Here is a 17,369-nt window from a genome sequence, read left to right on the forward strand (position 1 = left end):
TAAAGTGTGATAGCTATAAATATCTTTAAATCTTAAATTTTAGTACCAATATTACTTCAAGGTAACAGCGTATATTAAGGGGTCCTCACGTTGAACTCAACTGTTTACTGCTATAGATAAAAATTTACATTATTAACAATTAACTTCCCTGATAGACGTATTTTGTCCCTATATGTATGAATGAGTGTAACCAGCATAATTCGTTAAAAAATTCATAATAAAAATAATGAACAGAATTTAATTACGTTCATACCGGATGTAAAGAAAAATATGAGTCCAATTATAATAATTTATAATTTTGTGAAACATGAAAAATATTTAACCTGAGGAAAAATGTTCCTATAATACTTCTACTGTTACAACTTAGTAGGTTACTGTTTATGTTTAAGTCTAATGCTCTTTAAAATGTAATCAGTTTAAGGGCACTTTGCAGTGTCAATCATAGAAAACCTTGTGTAATATTTGAGCATGATAGTTTTCCATTTTACAAATTTTACTTTCTGTTAATTAGTTTTATACAATGACATTCCACAAGTGATTGCCAGTTGTTTTATGTTGTGTGATACCGCTAATCATCTCTGCCAGGGGTCTGCAAACTATGAAGATATTATAAAAACAAAACATTTCAAAATCAAATATGTTCAAATTATGTCGGTCCCGAGCAGAAAATAAGTAATCTTTAAAAAAGTGTATGCAATCTCAAAGTAACATGTTTAAGAAGAGTAAACATCAGAACCAGCCTGCTGTTCGAGCAAAATCTGTTACACATTAGTTTACCTGACAAGCCTTTTTCTGACAGTGAGTTAGTAAAACTTCGATTGTAAATTACATCCCCAAAACTAGCAAATGTGTAGCTCACTCAGCTTGTCTTCAAATGAGCATTAGTTGTGTGTCAGCCAGAAGATATAGGCACTGTGACTGTATTGTTTTATTTTTTGGATAAGTTCTTGCATATCTGTGAATAAACTTCTCTAATGGCCTTTGTGAAATCTTATATACAGCAAAACTTTCTGATAAACTCCTAAAATCTATTGTGGTGATAAGAATATCAAAGTTCGAGACAAGATGGATTGACACTGTTGACCAAAGCTAACTATAATGACTTTCAACAAATTAGATGTGAAAATACTTGAACCACATGCCTTCTAAAACTTTCAACCCTCGGACAAAAAAGTTTAAAGACCCCTGATCCAAAGGATGACTGATATTGGACAGCTGGATATTGTGCCAGACAAAGATAGTAATCTACTTACTGTGGTTTAATACGAAACACATGTACAAGAATTAGAACACACATCAAGATAAGAATGAGCGACCAGTGGCTGTAACAGTGGTTTTATAAAAAGTAAAGTGCAGCGCCGTTCAGTGGTGATATGAGAAATTAGATGGATTGCTACAGCACTTGCATTGCCGAAGTAGGAGGCAATTTCTTGATTTGGAAACAAAACTTTATAACTTCATGTTAAGATGCAAAGTAGAAATTATATTAACTGAATGATTCATCCGGACAGTAAAGTAACATTTTTATTTTAAGTTACAAAACTTTAAATGGAATTAATGATTGGAAGTTATTAGTTATGGATGTTCACAGCTTTATAGCCAAATATACAAGCCAAACTGTTTTTTATGTACAACTTGTTCTATTGAAGAGTTAGACTCTGGAGAGTTCATCACCACACATTTTAGTTTTTAATTTTTTTTATGTTTAATCTCTTATTATTTTTTACGCCTTAAGGAGGAAGATAGGTTGCAATTCTCAAAAAGTAGTGTTCTATTTTTGCAACATATAATGATGGCAAATATCCTAAATCCTATTATTCCTTCAAATTATCCTTTGTTAATAACAAACATAAAACAAAGAATTATATAGCCATGTCTAAAGATCAAATCAAATTATTTATTAAGCATTAAGCTATAATAGCAATGGATGTTATCAACACTGTAAAATAAACAACATATATCTAATATAAGATAATGTGAAAAAACCTTACTTAATATTACCTACTTGCCTATAGAATTTGATTGAACTCAATCAGTTTTAGTTCTTTTATATATAAAGGAATAGGATTAAACATCTTAATTTTAACCTATCTATGGTTCTTTAACACTTTTTAAAATGTGGTGGATGGTAAGAGATGAAATGTTTAGTCCTTAATGTTATTGTAAATACAACTGATGTATTAAAAGTTAGCTGAAAGGATCAAAGTTTAGTTTCTGAATCTAACTTGTTCAAACCGTATTATACAGATGTCACATCCAGATAAAGCGTTATACCAGTCAGAAGGTATTTAGAGACATTGTTGACTTACAGTAGTAGCTGCAAACCCATTACGACTCTATCCTTGTTTGTTCAACTTTGAATCCGTTTTATTTTCATACCGCAAATTTCATTCATCTAACTTAAAGACAGTGAGTGATGTGTATGGGATTACTGTGTTGTTATAGCACATAACGTTCTTATATAAATCAGTAATCATAAATCAAATTATTTTAACTCTAATCCTTATTACTGTATACTTATTTTCCATAGTAAGAGAGAAATTATGCTTTAAGTGAATAAATTCTAAAAATGTTTATTCCTACAGGTTTAAGAGAGTCTCGAGGAGCTAAGCTCACCATACAATATTTTTGTATTTCAAACAACAAATTCATTTACATAAAAAATGTTTTCTGTGACAAAATGTGTGAAATTTAAAAAGAAGTTATCTGAATGAAAGATTTCTGTAATCTGATATTAATTTGAGTATAAACCAGGATTGATAACAAAAACATTTGCAGCCAACTGGACAGAGCTCCAAAACGAACAGTTTTCAACATTTTTCTGGGGCCTTTTTCAGGGAAGAGTAATTTACGAGACAACAGTGATTTTATTGCTTGACGCCAAATCCACTACCTGATTTCAATAAAATATGGCTAGGGGGCCTTCATCTAAGATGAAGGTGATGAACCAAATGATTGGTCTATGCTTTAAACCTTCAAACAAACTTAAACAGAGGAGAAGAAATCACACATCAGGTTTTATTTGATGCCATATTGTGGCCAAATTAGAGATTTTATATAAAACCAGATGGCATCCTTTAATAGTCTGCAATAAAGGCCATATAATATTTTACAAAATTTCTCACTGTTACACAACAAAATTGTTGTAAAATTTATAATTTCGATCCATATTCATAAGTTTCACTCTTGCATACAAGGTCGTGGTCAAACCGGTAATATTAGAAAGTTTTTTGTATGTAAAATTAGACAAAATATAAAAAGTACAGTTCAATTTCTACTTCACTGCTTACGGTTTAGCCATTAAATTCCAAAATGTGGTTAATTTTGAATGCTTCTTTTTATTACTAACCAGATATGGGCCATACTGTAGGTTACAATGCAGGCCCGTAGCTAGGCTGGGGCAACCGGGGCATTGCCCCGGGGCCCCCGGCCAGGGGGGGCCCCCAAATGAAGGTGGAAAAATTGAAAATGAAATTAAAGTTTATGTGAAATTTATTGATTACTGTAGGGTCGTAGGGATATTTCATCGAATCATCAAAATGTCTTTATAAAAAAATATTTAAATAGCTTTTCAATATAAAATAATGGACAGATATTGTTCTCACAGAGATTTCGTAACAAAAATAGACAGACTATCAATCAGCCTGTCAGTTGTTACGCAATTAAAGAAATGCAGTTTGCACTTTTAGTTCACCTTACTCCCCCATCCCCAACAGTAATAAACTCGTCCTGACGTCGACGTGACGTAGACGGCTCCGTCTGCCGACTGCCTCTGCCACAGCTGACAGACGACAGTGAGAGTGACTACGACTAGTGAGCTAGTGACAGACAGCCCGGATAAGGTTATGTTATGTTGATGGTAAACTAACACCAAAAACTGACGTTTTGGCATTCGTCCGTTACTCGTTTGTTACGGTGTTAAAGTGTTATACAATTTGTATTCTTATTCTTGTATTTGTTAAAATGAAAAGAAGCTATCAAAGTGGGGCAAAGAAAAGGCAAGACAAGAAGAAAAGAGAAGAGGATGCTTCAAAGTGTTCTTCCACCCTATCTGCTTGGTTATGTCCTACTACTAGTACTACTACAACTAAAAGTACTAATGTCACATCTACATCTAGTACTGAAACTAGACCAATAATTGGTGAGTGGTTTGAATTTAGATACGGTATTTAGGCCTAATTAATTAGCTTGGCCAATAACTATATAATTAATATCTTAAAATTTAACTATGTTAAAATTAACTGTGTTAACATTTAACTAGAGTTTGGATGTTTGATTGAGTTTAGACCACTGTGTCTGACTCAGACTGCAATCTATTCTAATCTAATAAGCAATGTTTGTTTGTGAATTTATCACTAGTCATATATAGGCTACATATTACCTACTATTGTGTAGTGGTCATTTAATTTTTTATGTGATTTTTATGATTCCTTTGGTTTCTACTTCTTTCTGTGTAGGTATTTTATTTGTTTATACATGCACAGCAGCACAGCATGAATATCTATCATAGTAATTTTATATCTTTTTGTGATAATATGATGTAAAAAATGCACCACACTCGCTTGCACATTCATTATTTATGAGGCCATGTATCTACTCTTTATATTTTTTTATATATTTTATATATATATTTTATTATATCTTTACAATGTTATTAAAATTGGCTTTAAATTATATGTTATATGTAACTTAATGTTATTTTGACTTGCTATTTTTTATTGCAGCCTCAGTCCCAGGAAATGAGATTGAAGAGGAAGTTACAGCTCAAGATAACGCTGAAGAAAGTATTGATGAAGAAGTAACATGCCTAGGGCTAGGGCATCAACAAGAAAATTGTGCCAAACCTCCAACAAGTCCTACGTCAAGCAGTGAACTGATCGGCGTAAATGATCAAGTAAGTAGACATGCCAAGTACAGAATACTTATATTATATTTTTCAACATAACAACATATGCTGTTTTATCGCCCTAAACATGGAATCCCTACGATAAAATATTCCATGGTTACATGGAAGTAAACAGTATTACTTCCATGTAAACATGGAATTACAGTAAGTCCCTATTGTTATGATCATGTTTGTAAGAAAAAAATACTAATGCATTGCAATCTACTTACAGGTGGAATGTAGCCGGACGAATAAAATTAATGAAACTTGTTTAAACACCGGAGAACCCCATTTTCCAGACCAGATCATCGATCCAGAGGTGAAAAAACGAATTATTGAATTAGGACTAGGACCCTATCAACCAGTTGGCCCATTTCCATATGATGGAAAACAAGGTAGGTCCTTTTCAGACAATTATTTTACCCTGAAGTCAAAGTCTGGGCTCAAACTGAAAAGAACTTGGTTGTGCTATTCGTCCAAATTGGATTGTGTTTATTGCCAACCTTGCTGGTTGTTTCCCCAGAAAGGACCTGTAGGAGGATGGGATTCAGGATTAAGGGACTGGAAACATTTGTCTGATCGCATAAAGACACATGAGAATTCACAGCACCATGCTGATTCCTGCTTGGTTTATGAGCAATGGCGACGTCATGGCTCAATAGACGATGCACTAGAAAAAGGTTTGAAGGAGGAGCGGAATTTTTGGAGGAAAGTTTTGAAGAGGGTCTTAGATGTCTCCCTTATGTTGGCAACATGCAACCTTCCTTTTCGTGGAGACAGTTGGCATATCACTGATAGAAATAAAGGTAATTTTCTATCATTGATTGAATTGCTGTCAAAATATGACACTATCCTAGAAGATCTAATTACAAGGCCAAGTGGTACTGTTAATTATCTCAGTCCAACAATTCAGAATGAAATTATTTCTCTGATGGCTAGTGAAGTGCTTAGTGGAATTAAAGAAGAGCTTTTGAGTGCGCCTTTTTTCTCCATAATTTACGACACAACACAAGATGTAAGTAAAGTAGATCAGTTAAGCGAAGTTTTTCGCTATGTAAAGATTGACCATGACCAACTCGGAAAACCTTGTGAGTTGAGAATTTGTGAAACGTTTACATCTTTCACAGCAGTTACTGACCAAACCGCTTCGGGGCTAGAAGACGTCATCATAAAATCAATTTCAGAAAAAGGCCTTGACATAACAAAATGCAGAGGACAAGGATACGATGGTGCATCGGTCATGAGTGGTGTGTGTAATGGAGTACACAAAAGAGAATCCAAGAACTTGCACCCCATGCCTATTTCATTCACTGTGCCAGCCATAATTTGAATCTGGTTCTTAAAGATGCCGTTGAATGCAATCGAGAAATAGCACAATTTTTTGAGACGGTGCAAAATATTTACAGTTTTTTTGGCCACAGCATTGTTCGGTGGCAAGAACTAAAAGTCGTTTCTGGTTGTACAGAGAATCCGAAGGCTCCTATTCCTAAAGACAAGGTAACATTAAAGACTTTAAACCCTACACGTTGGGCAGGGAGATATGAAGCTGTGTACGCTTTAAAGGAAAGGTTCGGTGATGTAATGAAAGCCTTAAATAAAATAATTTTGACAAGCAAAAAGCCAAAGGAAAGGAATGAAGCTGAGGGGCTCAAAAAAAGGTTAGAATCTTTTAGTTTTGTTTTGCTCTTGACTGTCCAGTGCAAAATATTAGGGGAAATAAACATTGCCTCAAAATCCTTGCAAACGGAATCTATTGATTTAATGACAGCGTACGATCTCCTAGGCAATGCTTTATTGAAAGTAACCGAACTTCGTTGGTCCTTTGAAGAAGTCTGTAGTGAAGCAGAAGAAGTATGTTCAAAATGGGGGATTACGATTACCCATGAATTTATTGGCCAACGTGCAAGAAAGGTAAAAAAGCACTTTGATGAACTTTGTGAAGACCAAAGACTGACAGATCCTAAAAGCAATTTCAGAGTGACAATATTCTTCCCAATGGTTGATACTATAGTGTCACAAATTGACAACCGTTTTAAAGGCATGAAGCAAGTGATTGATGCCTATAAAATTGTTCACCCTTCTTTCCTGGCCTCATGTTCAGATGAAGAACTGCGTTGTGAAGCTGATAATTTTGTAAGCAGATTTTCAGATGATGTAACGCCATTGTTCAAAGCTCAGATTTTATCAGTAAGGAATGCTTTTCAATCCAGATTAAAGGATTTCAAAGAAGTAAAAGAAGTTGCAAATCTCCTACTCATTGAAAACAGTTCCCTAGCATCAACCTACCCGGATGTACTAACAGCATGCTTTATGTACCTCACAGTCCCTGTGACAGTAGCCAAAGCAGAGAGATCATTCTCAAAATTAAAACTCATCAAAAACTACCTGCGAAGCTCCATGTCCCAACAACGTCTCACTGATTTGGCTCTTTTGTCTATTGAAAATGACAGAGCCCGAAAAATAGATTTTGACCGAATTATTGATGTTTTTGCTAGTGTCAAGTCAAGAAGAAAGTCTTTTTAGTAAGTTCAGTTGCATTCTCACTATCAAACTAGTTGGGCAATTTTAAACTTGAGAATGAGTGGGTATTACCACCATTGATCATATATAATTAATAGTATTACCAGTATTACCATAAACACCATAAATAAATATACAATTTATTGTGTATTCAAAGGTATTACATAATTAATGATATTACTTGTATGTTTATCTACTAAACTACATTGCTTGGATGTAGGCCTAAGAAGAGACTAAAAAGTTTTAAAACATCAGCACTTATGTCTTTATTTATTTATTATCTATTGTGAATAAAATTTGAAAAAATAATTATGTTTTTTCATTTTCCTTTCAGCACTATAAATAGAATACCAATCACAATGGTAAGCTGAAAAAATAATGGCTCTAAAAACCAAACTAATGGCACCAGGGCCAGGAGTCATACAAATTTGCATATAAAATCATTACCAGTTTATGACTTACCGTAGAAATTTGTAAACATAGTTTAAGCAAACAATTAAGTATTATAGATTTAATAAGAAAAAAAGGTAATAATAATAGGATAATAATAAAAAAATGCACATAAATTCTAAGCCTAAAGATCCAATTACTGTATGCTTATATCTATTAATTAAAAAAAGTGCGAAATATATAACAAAGGGGGGCCCCGAATGGACTTTCTGCCCCGGGGCCTCCAAGGGCCTAGCTACGGGCCTGTTACAATGTAGTGATTTTATCTGTTGAAAATAGAATTATATGGTCTCAAATTTTTACTCATGTTTAGTTATATTTGTTACTAGTTAGTATATTTATTTATTATTTGTACTAATATTTATTTAGGATTAGTTGAAATAGGTTGGTATCAATTTGCTGAATGTAGTGAATTGAAACCCAGCACTTCAACAATCAAGAAAACATTTCATTCTTTATCAGTTTTTATCTCTATCTGTACATATGACACTATTACATTTGTTATGCAGTGAAAAATAACAGTTTGCCTGTCGTTCAGTTTCTCTGTACATGGTACAGAGTCCATATTTTCTGTCTGATTTTGCAATACAGTTTATTTTGTAAATGTAAAATATACGTACATTATCCAAACCAATTTATTGGACCCAAAGAAGTAAAAAACTACTAAACAATCATTTTCAGTAATTAGTATTCAATGGTTCTTGATAGTGAAGCCATTAAAAAAAAAGGATACTTAGTGTACATGTATAATGTAATGAAAACAAAATTAAAGCTCAATTCCATTTAAATGTAACCAAAGGTGGTAAAACCACTGATAAAATCAGTGAATAACGAAACTGCTTCAAGTATTTTATTATGTAATGGAACTTTTTAAGTTGAATATATCATATGATTTATGGTTTACCCATATTTGATACTGAACATGTTTGTAGTAGAGCCCTATGTAGAAAAATAATGTCCCTAATAATAATTTCTATAACTTTTTTGTTCTGGTTTTGTTTTCAAGGGATCTTTAATAAAACCAGACACATCTATACTGTATAGATCTTGCTCAAGCTAAAACAAATATTACAATAATAATTTGATATTGTGAAAATCTAAAATGTAAGTGAATTGAATTCACTCAATTCCAGCGTTTAAAAGTCAAAGTGAACAAACTATGGTTCTCCACTCTATTTAAGTTTACTAAAACTTTCAACACTAACAGAGTACAATATACACTAATAATCATTCTCTGCATTACACTGATGAAGTGATGCAAGTCCCTTACTTGTATGAAAACAGTTTTCAACCAGCAGTAAAGTGACACCTCAAGAATATAAAGGCAAGGTAAAGTCAATAAATAACTCAAACTCCCTAAAGATATTCTGAATTTCAGTTTTTGAATCATTCAGACAGCTTTCTTCTGGAGCCTAAATAATCTGTTCAGTCTGCAAGGACGTAACCAGCGAAGGATAGTAGGCCAGCTGCTTTCCTCCCCCTCGGAAGCAAAATTATAAAAAATGGTTATTCAATTTTGTTGCTGGCATTTATTATTATGTTAATAATTTTAAAAAATACTTAAACTATTGAAAATAATTAAGAAATTAGAGTAGTGTATCGTTATTTTATTGTCGATTGAAATTATCGTCCACAACTATTTTTTAGAGGACAACAGAAAAATACTACAAATACGATAATTATCATAATCGTGCATCTCACAACACTGATCTAGAGCCACCTAGCGACTGGTAGAGGACAATGTCAGCCAGTTAGTGGGATTCAAGAGAGATCTTTAGCAAACTCTATAAGTCTACAGGCGGCAGCCAATGAGAGAAAAAGGAATCTTCTACAAGGGTCTCTGCCGTCCCCCCTCAGTCAAGTGAGTTTTGCATCACTATATAAACTTACCCACCCACCACTAGTTGATAAGTATTTTAGTTAAGCTGTTGATGTTTACTGTTTTTTAACAACCTATTGTTCAAATTTATTTCAGTTATAGTTTATTATTTTACCTTCTTATTTACGTTTGAAGAACACTGAGGCTGCGTTATAATAGATATAAGAAACTAGTTCCAAAAATGTAAATTAAGTAATTCTTCAGTTTCTTTAGAAACTAAATCTTTAATTAAATCTTCTTTATACTTTTTAATGTTATACTAAAATGTTGCTTTTATTTGTATGAATATATTAATAAGTAGGAACTGGGATGTATAGTTTTATATTTGATCAGAGAATTTGGCTACTGTGTGTATTATTTAACAATGGTTTGTAATTTTTTTAATAGTATGTCAATTATTATTATTGTCAGGCAGAAAACCTCTCAAACCGAAAAAGGATCAAGACGACAGTAATGAAATTGGAAAAGTAGTGATTGTGATGAAGATGGAACTAAACTGACCGAACCATCGGATTCTGTGGCTATAATGAAAAAAGTGTCTAGATTCACCCCTACACATAGCTGTCCCTGGGACATTTAGTATTGCTACAGTTATAGGAGTTTTGAGATCATTCATGTTAAGATAATAAGATGAAGTTTAAAGATAAACATGAATATTTGTAGAAAAATCATCGGCAGTTGCTACCACCAAACTTCAACAGCTGCTGCAAAGTGTTCGTTGATAATGCTACAGTTGATTTACAGTGATTAAAGAAAGCAATTAATATTATCATATAGTATTTCTTGTATTGGAACTCATGATTTGCCACTTACAGGAAAGGAAGGAGATAAGGGAGTTATCTTTAACGTTTGAAATCTGAGAATTGGCTCTATGATGAGAAGCTGTAATAGTGGATTAAAACAGCAGATATTGCTAGAAAAAAAACAGGTTTCTATCAGATTGTGATTTTATGATGAGAATCAAGAAAACATCAGAGGAATTTGTAGGCTATGTTGAGCTGAAATCTCAAGATGGCACTACAATGGCTAATGCAATTCATTTCTTTTAGATGAACAGAATATTTCAGCAGAGAATTGTGAGGATTTTGACGGATTTTCTACTATGGCTGGAACACAAGGCATGTTATCCTCATTTTAAATGCTTTCCCATCCACTATGGCTATTGATGAATGATCTTTTAGTACCCTTCAAAGGGCAAAGATAAGGGAGGGGACAGATTGACTGGGTTGTGTTTGATTCATCAGAAATTCTGTAATGAAAATGAAAATCAGGTAAATTGAAAAAGGACCATGGCATGCCTCCCTCCCAGGTTTTAACCCTGGGTACACCCTAACCAGTTCGTATTTGGCACAGCTACCCTAAACTCATTCCACATGCAAGATGTGGATAAATGAGCCCATAATAGGCCATTCTTAGTACATAAATTAACAACATTTAATAAAACTGTGCATGGCATAAATACCAGATGTAACCATACTGTGAACTTGGGCAATCTGGTCATCCCAGGTTAGACCTCAATCAAGGATAAATCTTATGAACTTTTGGATCTATCTTCTAGGTTGATACCATCTATCATTATAACAGATCAAATCAATCTATCTTTGTTATGAATAGAAATTGATAAGTGAAGATTGTGGAAACACTGCAAAATATCTAAAACTGAGCTGGCAGCTTTAGGACATGCCTCTGGTGAAAGGCAGTTTTGGAACAGACTGTGAGCAACTTACCTGGCAGCAAAAGCTTTAACATGCACTTCTGGCATATTTCTGATCACAAAATTACAATAATTAAAAGTGGAAGAACAAGTGATTATGCCTGCAGCAGTTTAATGTGCTTTTGTAAGAGTCATTCCAATATTGTAGAGAATGGCCACTGAATTGTCATGAATTTTTAACCTGGTTATATGTCTCTTTATCTAAAATGATCTTCAGTTATGTGAAGATCCTATGATGTCCGTAACTCTTTGTAAAAACACTCACTTGGGTTTAACAAAAAAATACAAACTAACATAAAAACAGCAATATAATATTATTTTTATGGATACATAATAAATTCACAGGATAAAGTATAAACAATCAGAAGTAGTGTAGTACAAAGGCATAAAAGTACAAAAATATGTATTTAGGCATTACAAGTGTATTAAATAGTTCAGTTCTTCACTTATGTAGCCTTTCCATCTGGATGACGTTCAACAAGCATGCCTACACCCTGAAAACAAGCAACACATCTAGATATAAAACAGGTTTTACTTCACAAACAGGAAACTTATTAAATAATCAAACACATTCAAGAGATTCATCACTTTTCAAGCATTATTTATAGATCTAAAAGCATTACATATTCTTCTTAATGGACATTTGAGTAGTAAAGACTTCTTAAGGTAATTTTTCCAATTCAACAAAAATCATGTAAGAAGATTACAGAGAACTACAAAGTATGCCAACATACTTAAAATTACAACATGTTTTATTTTGTTAAAAACCCTTGTATTGTTCATGCTTTCAATGTTCACAAAACTGTAAATATAAAGATCAGGTGGGTTTTTCAAAGGTAGTCCTGTATTGGTGGATGTCCCTACCTTGGAGCAACTCGCAATACAATCAACAGTACAAGGTAATCTTGAGATTAACACATTGGAGTCTTGCTCGCTATTTGCTGTTTTTATAGCCTGGTCTGCATAAATTAATGGGTTTTCAGATTTTTTTTGAGAAAACTGTTCCAATATTATGTATATGATATTATATTTTCTTGAAAGTTCTATCTTTCCTCTTTAAATTGATATGTAAAACTGTATTCCTATAAAATCTAATTAATTTTTAAAAAAATTTCAAAACTTACATTTTTTGAAGAAAAATAAAAACTCCCGCATGTCTTGTGTTACTTGAAAACTAACTTTTGAATAAATAAAACAAGTAATTTCAATTTTTTTAAAGGCATTTACTATATACATATTTACAAATAATTTTAATTGCCAAAAAATTCTCAAATGCTAAAAAAATCACACAAAATCCTTTTTAGTGTGATACTCTTGGAAACAGTCAGGTAGGCAGAGTGCCACATTACAGTCCTTGCAGTAGAACCTGCTGAAATCCGGATCATCATCGGTGTCATCAACAATATCAGAGTCCGTATCTAACTCTAATTCAGCTAATATACTGCCCTCTTCCATTGTTTTTTGAAACACGCGCCTCTCCATGATTGTTGTCGTAGATAGACTGACGACGCACCAGGCCATGTCAGTCGCTAAACAAAAGCCTCAAGCGGGTATGACGTAGTAGCGCCTAGCGGAATTTTTCTGAACTAACCAACAAAGCTGGCTTTCTAATGCAGCAGACGGCACTCGAATATCACTCGGGCAACTCCGTATATCAATCGGCAAAGCTGTGCTCGAGTTACGCTCGAGCGCCGGCAGGGTGATTAAACAATGGCGCTCGAGTCTAGCTCGAGCGTAGACTCGAATGTGTTATACAAACAGGATAAAATCGAACAATTCGAGCCCTCTAAAGATATTTTTACACAACTCACTATAGTTCACTTTTGGAAGAATTCTGACAGTTCTTACTGATCTAATCACTTGAACTTGTATTTAAACCTGTGACTGGTGCATTTTTTTGAGTCGTATCCGAAAAAGTGAGTTTTTTCTTTACAGTATTTTGTTATACAGTGTCATCGAAAAATAATGCCTAGATTTAATAAAATTATAACATCAAAACCTTTCATGTTAAATGAGTAATTCTTTCACTGGACGATAACTGGTGAACGCAAGTTTTGTTTTTAGTTCGTCTGATTGTGTTTCCCTGTCTTTGTGATGCGCAGACAAGCTGCGCAATCGTCAAGGTCAGCCGGCCACAAACGTGCCGCCGCTCAGTACGATGTTGACCGTGCAACAAAAAGTTTCACATAAATGGATATGTAAATCGTCACAATTGCCATGTATGGGGATCGCAACAGCCAAACGAAATCCACGAGTATGTGCGTGATTCTCCCAAACTCAATGTGTGGTGCGCGTTATTTCATGACAAAGTTATTGGCCCTTTCTTTTTTGTAGAAAAAACCATTACAGGCCTAGTTTACCTGGACATGCTTGAACTGTTTGTGTTCCCCCAATTAGACGATATCGAACAACAGACTGGACAGCGAATCATTTTTATGCAAGATGGGGCTCCACCTCACTACCATCGCGAGGTACGCGCTGCACTAAACGCACACTTCCCAAACGGTTGGATTGGTAGAGCAGCCCCCATTTCATGGCCTCCTAGAAGTCCTGATCTTACCCCTTTGGATTTCTTTTTCTGAGGGAACATAAAAAATAAAGTTTACGCAGAAAAGATTCGGGATTTAGACCATCTTCGGGAGCGAATTTCTTCCGCAATCTTAACTGTTACGCCAGATATGATTGGACGCACGTGGCAGGAAGTTGACTACAGACTTGATATCTGCAGGGCAACGAACGGTGCTCACATTGAAACATACTAAGGTATGAAAAAAAAATGTATTTCTTTCCGCACATTTTAAGACTACAACCTTTAAATTACCTTTAATAGTTTTTTTTATGACAGTTATTTAAAATCTAGGCATTATTTTTCGATGACCCTGTATATTAGGTTAATTATACTGGTTTATAATCAATGAAACATCATTTCAAGATTGTATTGTGATCTGATTCAAAAATTCATGGCTTCAGCATATTGAATCAATCATTTGACCATCATGGATTGAAGAATTAAACATGATGACATAAATGAAGGAAAATACTGGTTTTAATACTGACTGCTCTAAGACACCATGGAGAGTTTCTACGTAACAAAAAAGGACATTTACATAACATACAATCCTGTGCATTTAAGATAAGATAAAATACCAACTAAAATAAATAGGATAAAATACTGCCCTCTGTCTTTAAGATAAGATAAAAACCAACTATTTGGCAAACCTCGAATATATACAACTATATTACTTACGTACTGTCGTTCATCTGAATAAAAATATGTTTGTTTATGATGCATTTCAATGCAACTGTGTTATCAGCTTGTTCATCAAATGAAAGTTTTTTATTAACCAGAAGACATTGTCAGATGAGGTGAAATATAACACATCACAGAAAACACACAAAACATTCAATATATAAAAGAATACAAAAACATTAAAGAAAATGTGAGGCTAAAATATTTATTTTTATTTACTGAATCTTTTTGTGTCTTTATATTTTTTAAACACTCAAAATAATAATAACTATTATGTGAGAATAGTGAAACTAAAATAAACAGAAACATATCATATATACAATTAATAACCAATACTACAGCACCAGGTTCAGTACCGATAATAAGTTACTCACCTGTCCTCCGGCAGCACAAGCTGCAATGAGGGCAAACTGCCCATCCTCTCGTATCAGCCTGTTGGCTGCATGGACAGTCAGCCGCACTCCTGTAATATGTCCAATGTTTGAGTTAAATATCATTATCAAATAAATTATTATGACTGTCATTACTGCAATTATAAACTGAATGATGAATCTAATATATATACAACCGCATGTGTAACTGACTGACTGACTGACTCACTCACTCACTCACGTATACTAATTCTAACCTACTTCCAGATGAGTTAGAGACTTGAAATTTGGTACACAGATAGCTTTCCACGTGTAACCACCAGGAAAATCCCGAAAAGTGAGAATTTTTCATTTTCAACCCCTCAAAAAAAATCCCAAAAAATCGCGCATTCTTCACCCCTGCAGGCATTTTTTGTAAGCCCGATAGCGGGCGAACCGTTGGAGCTAGCTCGGATCTGACGGAAAATTCATGGTCAGGAATGAAGTGAACTACAAAAAAGGTCTAATGACTTTTTGCTCTATCTTCCATGGTTAAGCGACAAAACGCTCGAACATTTGAAATTCCAGAGATTTTTTCGATAAAAATAATGTTTCAAGCCCGATAGCGGCCGAACCGTTGGTCGTAGCTCAAATCTGATTGACCCATCAAATTAGCAAATTGCGTGATCTACAGAAAAGGTCCAGTAATCTTTTGCCCTATCTCGATTGGTTTGGCCGAAAAACGTGATTATGTACAATTTTGTTGTAACTTTTACGCGAAACTTTTGTTTTTGGGGTCGATAGCGGCGAAACCATTGGTCGGAGGTCAAAATAAGACTAACGTTTTATTTAGGAAATAAGATGACCTACAAAAAAGGTCCAGTGACTTTTTACTATATTTCCCTTAGTTTGACCGCAAAACGCGATTAAGTGAAAAATATTGGACATTTTCGCCTAAAAATTTACATTCCGGGCTTGATAGCGGCTAAACGGTTGGTCGTAACTCAAAACAAATTTTAAACGGGATTTAGGAAATCACGTGATCTACAGAAAAGGTTCAGTGACTTCGGGAGTTGGCTGAGCGTTAGCTAAGCGTCAATAGTAGATAGGGACAGAGGAATATTTATTATGTTCACAGACACAATACCCTCTAAAAAAGGCCCAAGTGTGTCATTAACCCCCGGTAATATTAACCCCCCCCCGGGGATTTCCTGGTATGACCTGATAACCTCCTGTACATTCAACCCCCTGATGTGTTAACCCCCCTGGTAACATTAAACCCCCCCAGGGAATTTCCTGCCATGACCTCATGTCCGAATTTTACCAGTCACCAAATCTCTTAACCCCCCCCCCCTGGGAAGATCCTGGTATGACCAGATAACCCCCTGGAGACTTATCCCCCGGTAACGTTAACCCCCCCTGGGAATTTGTTCATATGACCAGACAATATCCTGACGAAATTAAACCCCCTCTTGTCTTAACCTCCTTAACATTAATCACCCACCCAGGGAATTTCTCGCCTTGACTAGATAGTCTCCTGGTGATATTAAACCCCCTGTTCGACTTAAAATACTGCCTTGAGGTCGGTTTTTATTATGTTTATACTAAACAATTCAAGATAGCTGACCCGTGCAGACTTTTCTCCCGAGCTCATTTCTGGCTAAACCATAGGTCGTAGATCAGATCTGAGGGCACAATCGAAAGACAAAATTAAATTTCCAACAAGAAAGGTCCAGTCACTTTTTGTCGTATCTCTAACGGTTAAGCCGTAAAATGCTCTTTAAATCAAAACTTTGGTTAAAATTAACCACCCTACTTTCGTAAACGACTGACTAGTATACGTCTACTGGAGCACATCGTGAATTGGCTGAGCGTTAGCGAAGGTAACATTAAACCCCCCTGGAATTTCCTTATATGACCATATAACCTCCTGAGTAAATTAAACCCCCCGACGTGTTAACCACCCTGGTAACATTAACCCTCCCCCTAGGGAATTTCCTGGCATGACCTCATGTCCGAATTCTAACAATCACCAAATCTCTTAACCCCCCCCCTGGGAATTTCCTGGCATGACATCATGTCCGATTTTTTACGATCACCAAATCTCTAAGTCCCCCTTGGGAAGTTCCTGGTATGACCAGATAACCCCCTGATGTCTTAACCCCCGGTAACGTTAAACACCCCCCCCCTGGGAATTTCCTGGCATGACATAATGTCCGAATTTTACCTATCACAAAACCACTTTTATCCCCGAATTTGGCTAACACCCAAAAGGGGGCCTGGGGGCGTAGCCCCCAGCGAGCCGAAGGCGAGTCTAATAT

General features: G+C 34.9%; 2 protein-coding genes across 2 annotated transcripts; one reads left to right on the plus strand and one right to left on the minus strand.

The window, feature by feature from the left end:
• Positions 1-3,382: 3,382 nt before the first annotated feature.
• On the plus strand, positions 3,383-6,215 carry LOC124373374 (zinc finger MYM-type protein 1-like; the record flags this gene model as incomplete). The annotated part of the gene is given in 3 exon segments (XM_046831747.1): positions 3,383-4,141; positions 4,725-4,894; positions 5,118-6,215. Coding segments are annotated over 3 exon segments (1,446 nt in total).
• A 5,523-nt stretch (positions 6,216-11,738) lies between these two features.
• Positions 11,739-15,224, minus strand: LOC124373375 (probable 3-ketoacyl-CoA thiolase). The gene is made up of 2 exons (XM_046831748.1): positions 15,073-15,224; positions 11,739-11,942 (listed from the first exon to the last, which is right to left on the minus strand). Exons 1-2 carry the CDS (start codon positions 15,220-15,222, stop codon positions 11,895-11,897), a joined length of 198 nt encoding a protein of 65 aa, XP_046687704.1. The 5' UTR covers positions 15,223-15,224; the 3' UTR covers positions 11,739-11,894.
• Positions 15,225-17,369: the final 2,145 nt, after the last annotated feature.

Source organism: Homalodisca vitripennis, unplaced genomic scaffold (genome assembly GCF_021130785.1).
Source record: "Homalodisca vitripennis isolate AUS2020 unplaced genomic scaffold, UT_GWSS_2.1 ScUCBcl_5416;HRSCAF=12115, whole genome shotgun sequence".
Taxonomy (NCBI): domain Eukaryota; kingdom Metazoa; phylum Arthropoda; class Insecta; order Hemiptera; family Cicadellidae; genus Homalodisca; species Homalodisca vitripennis.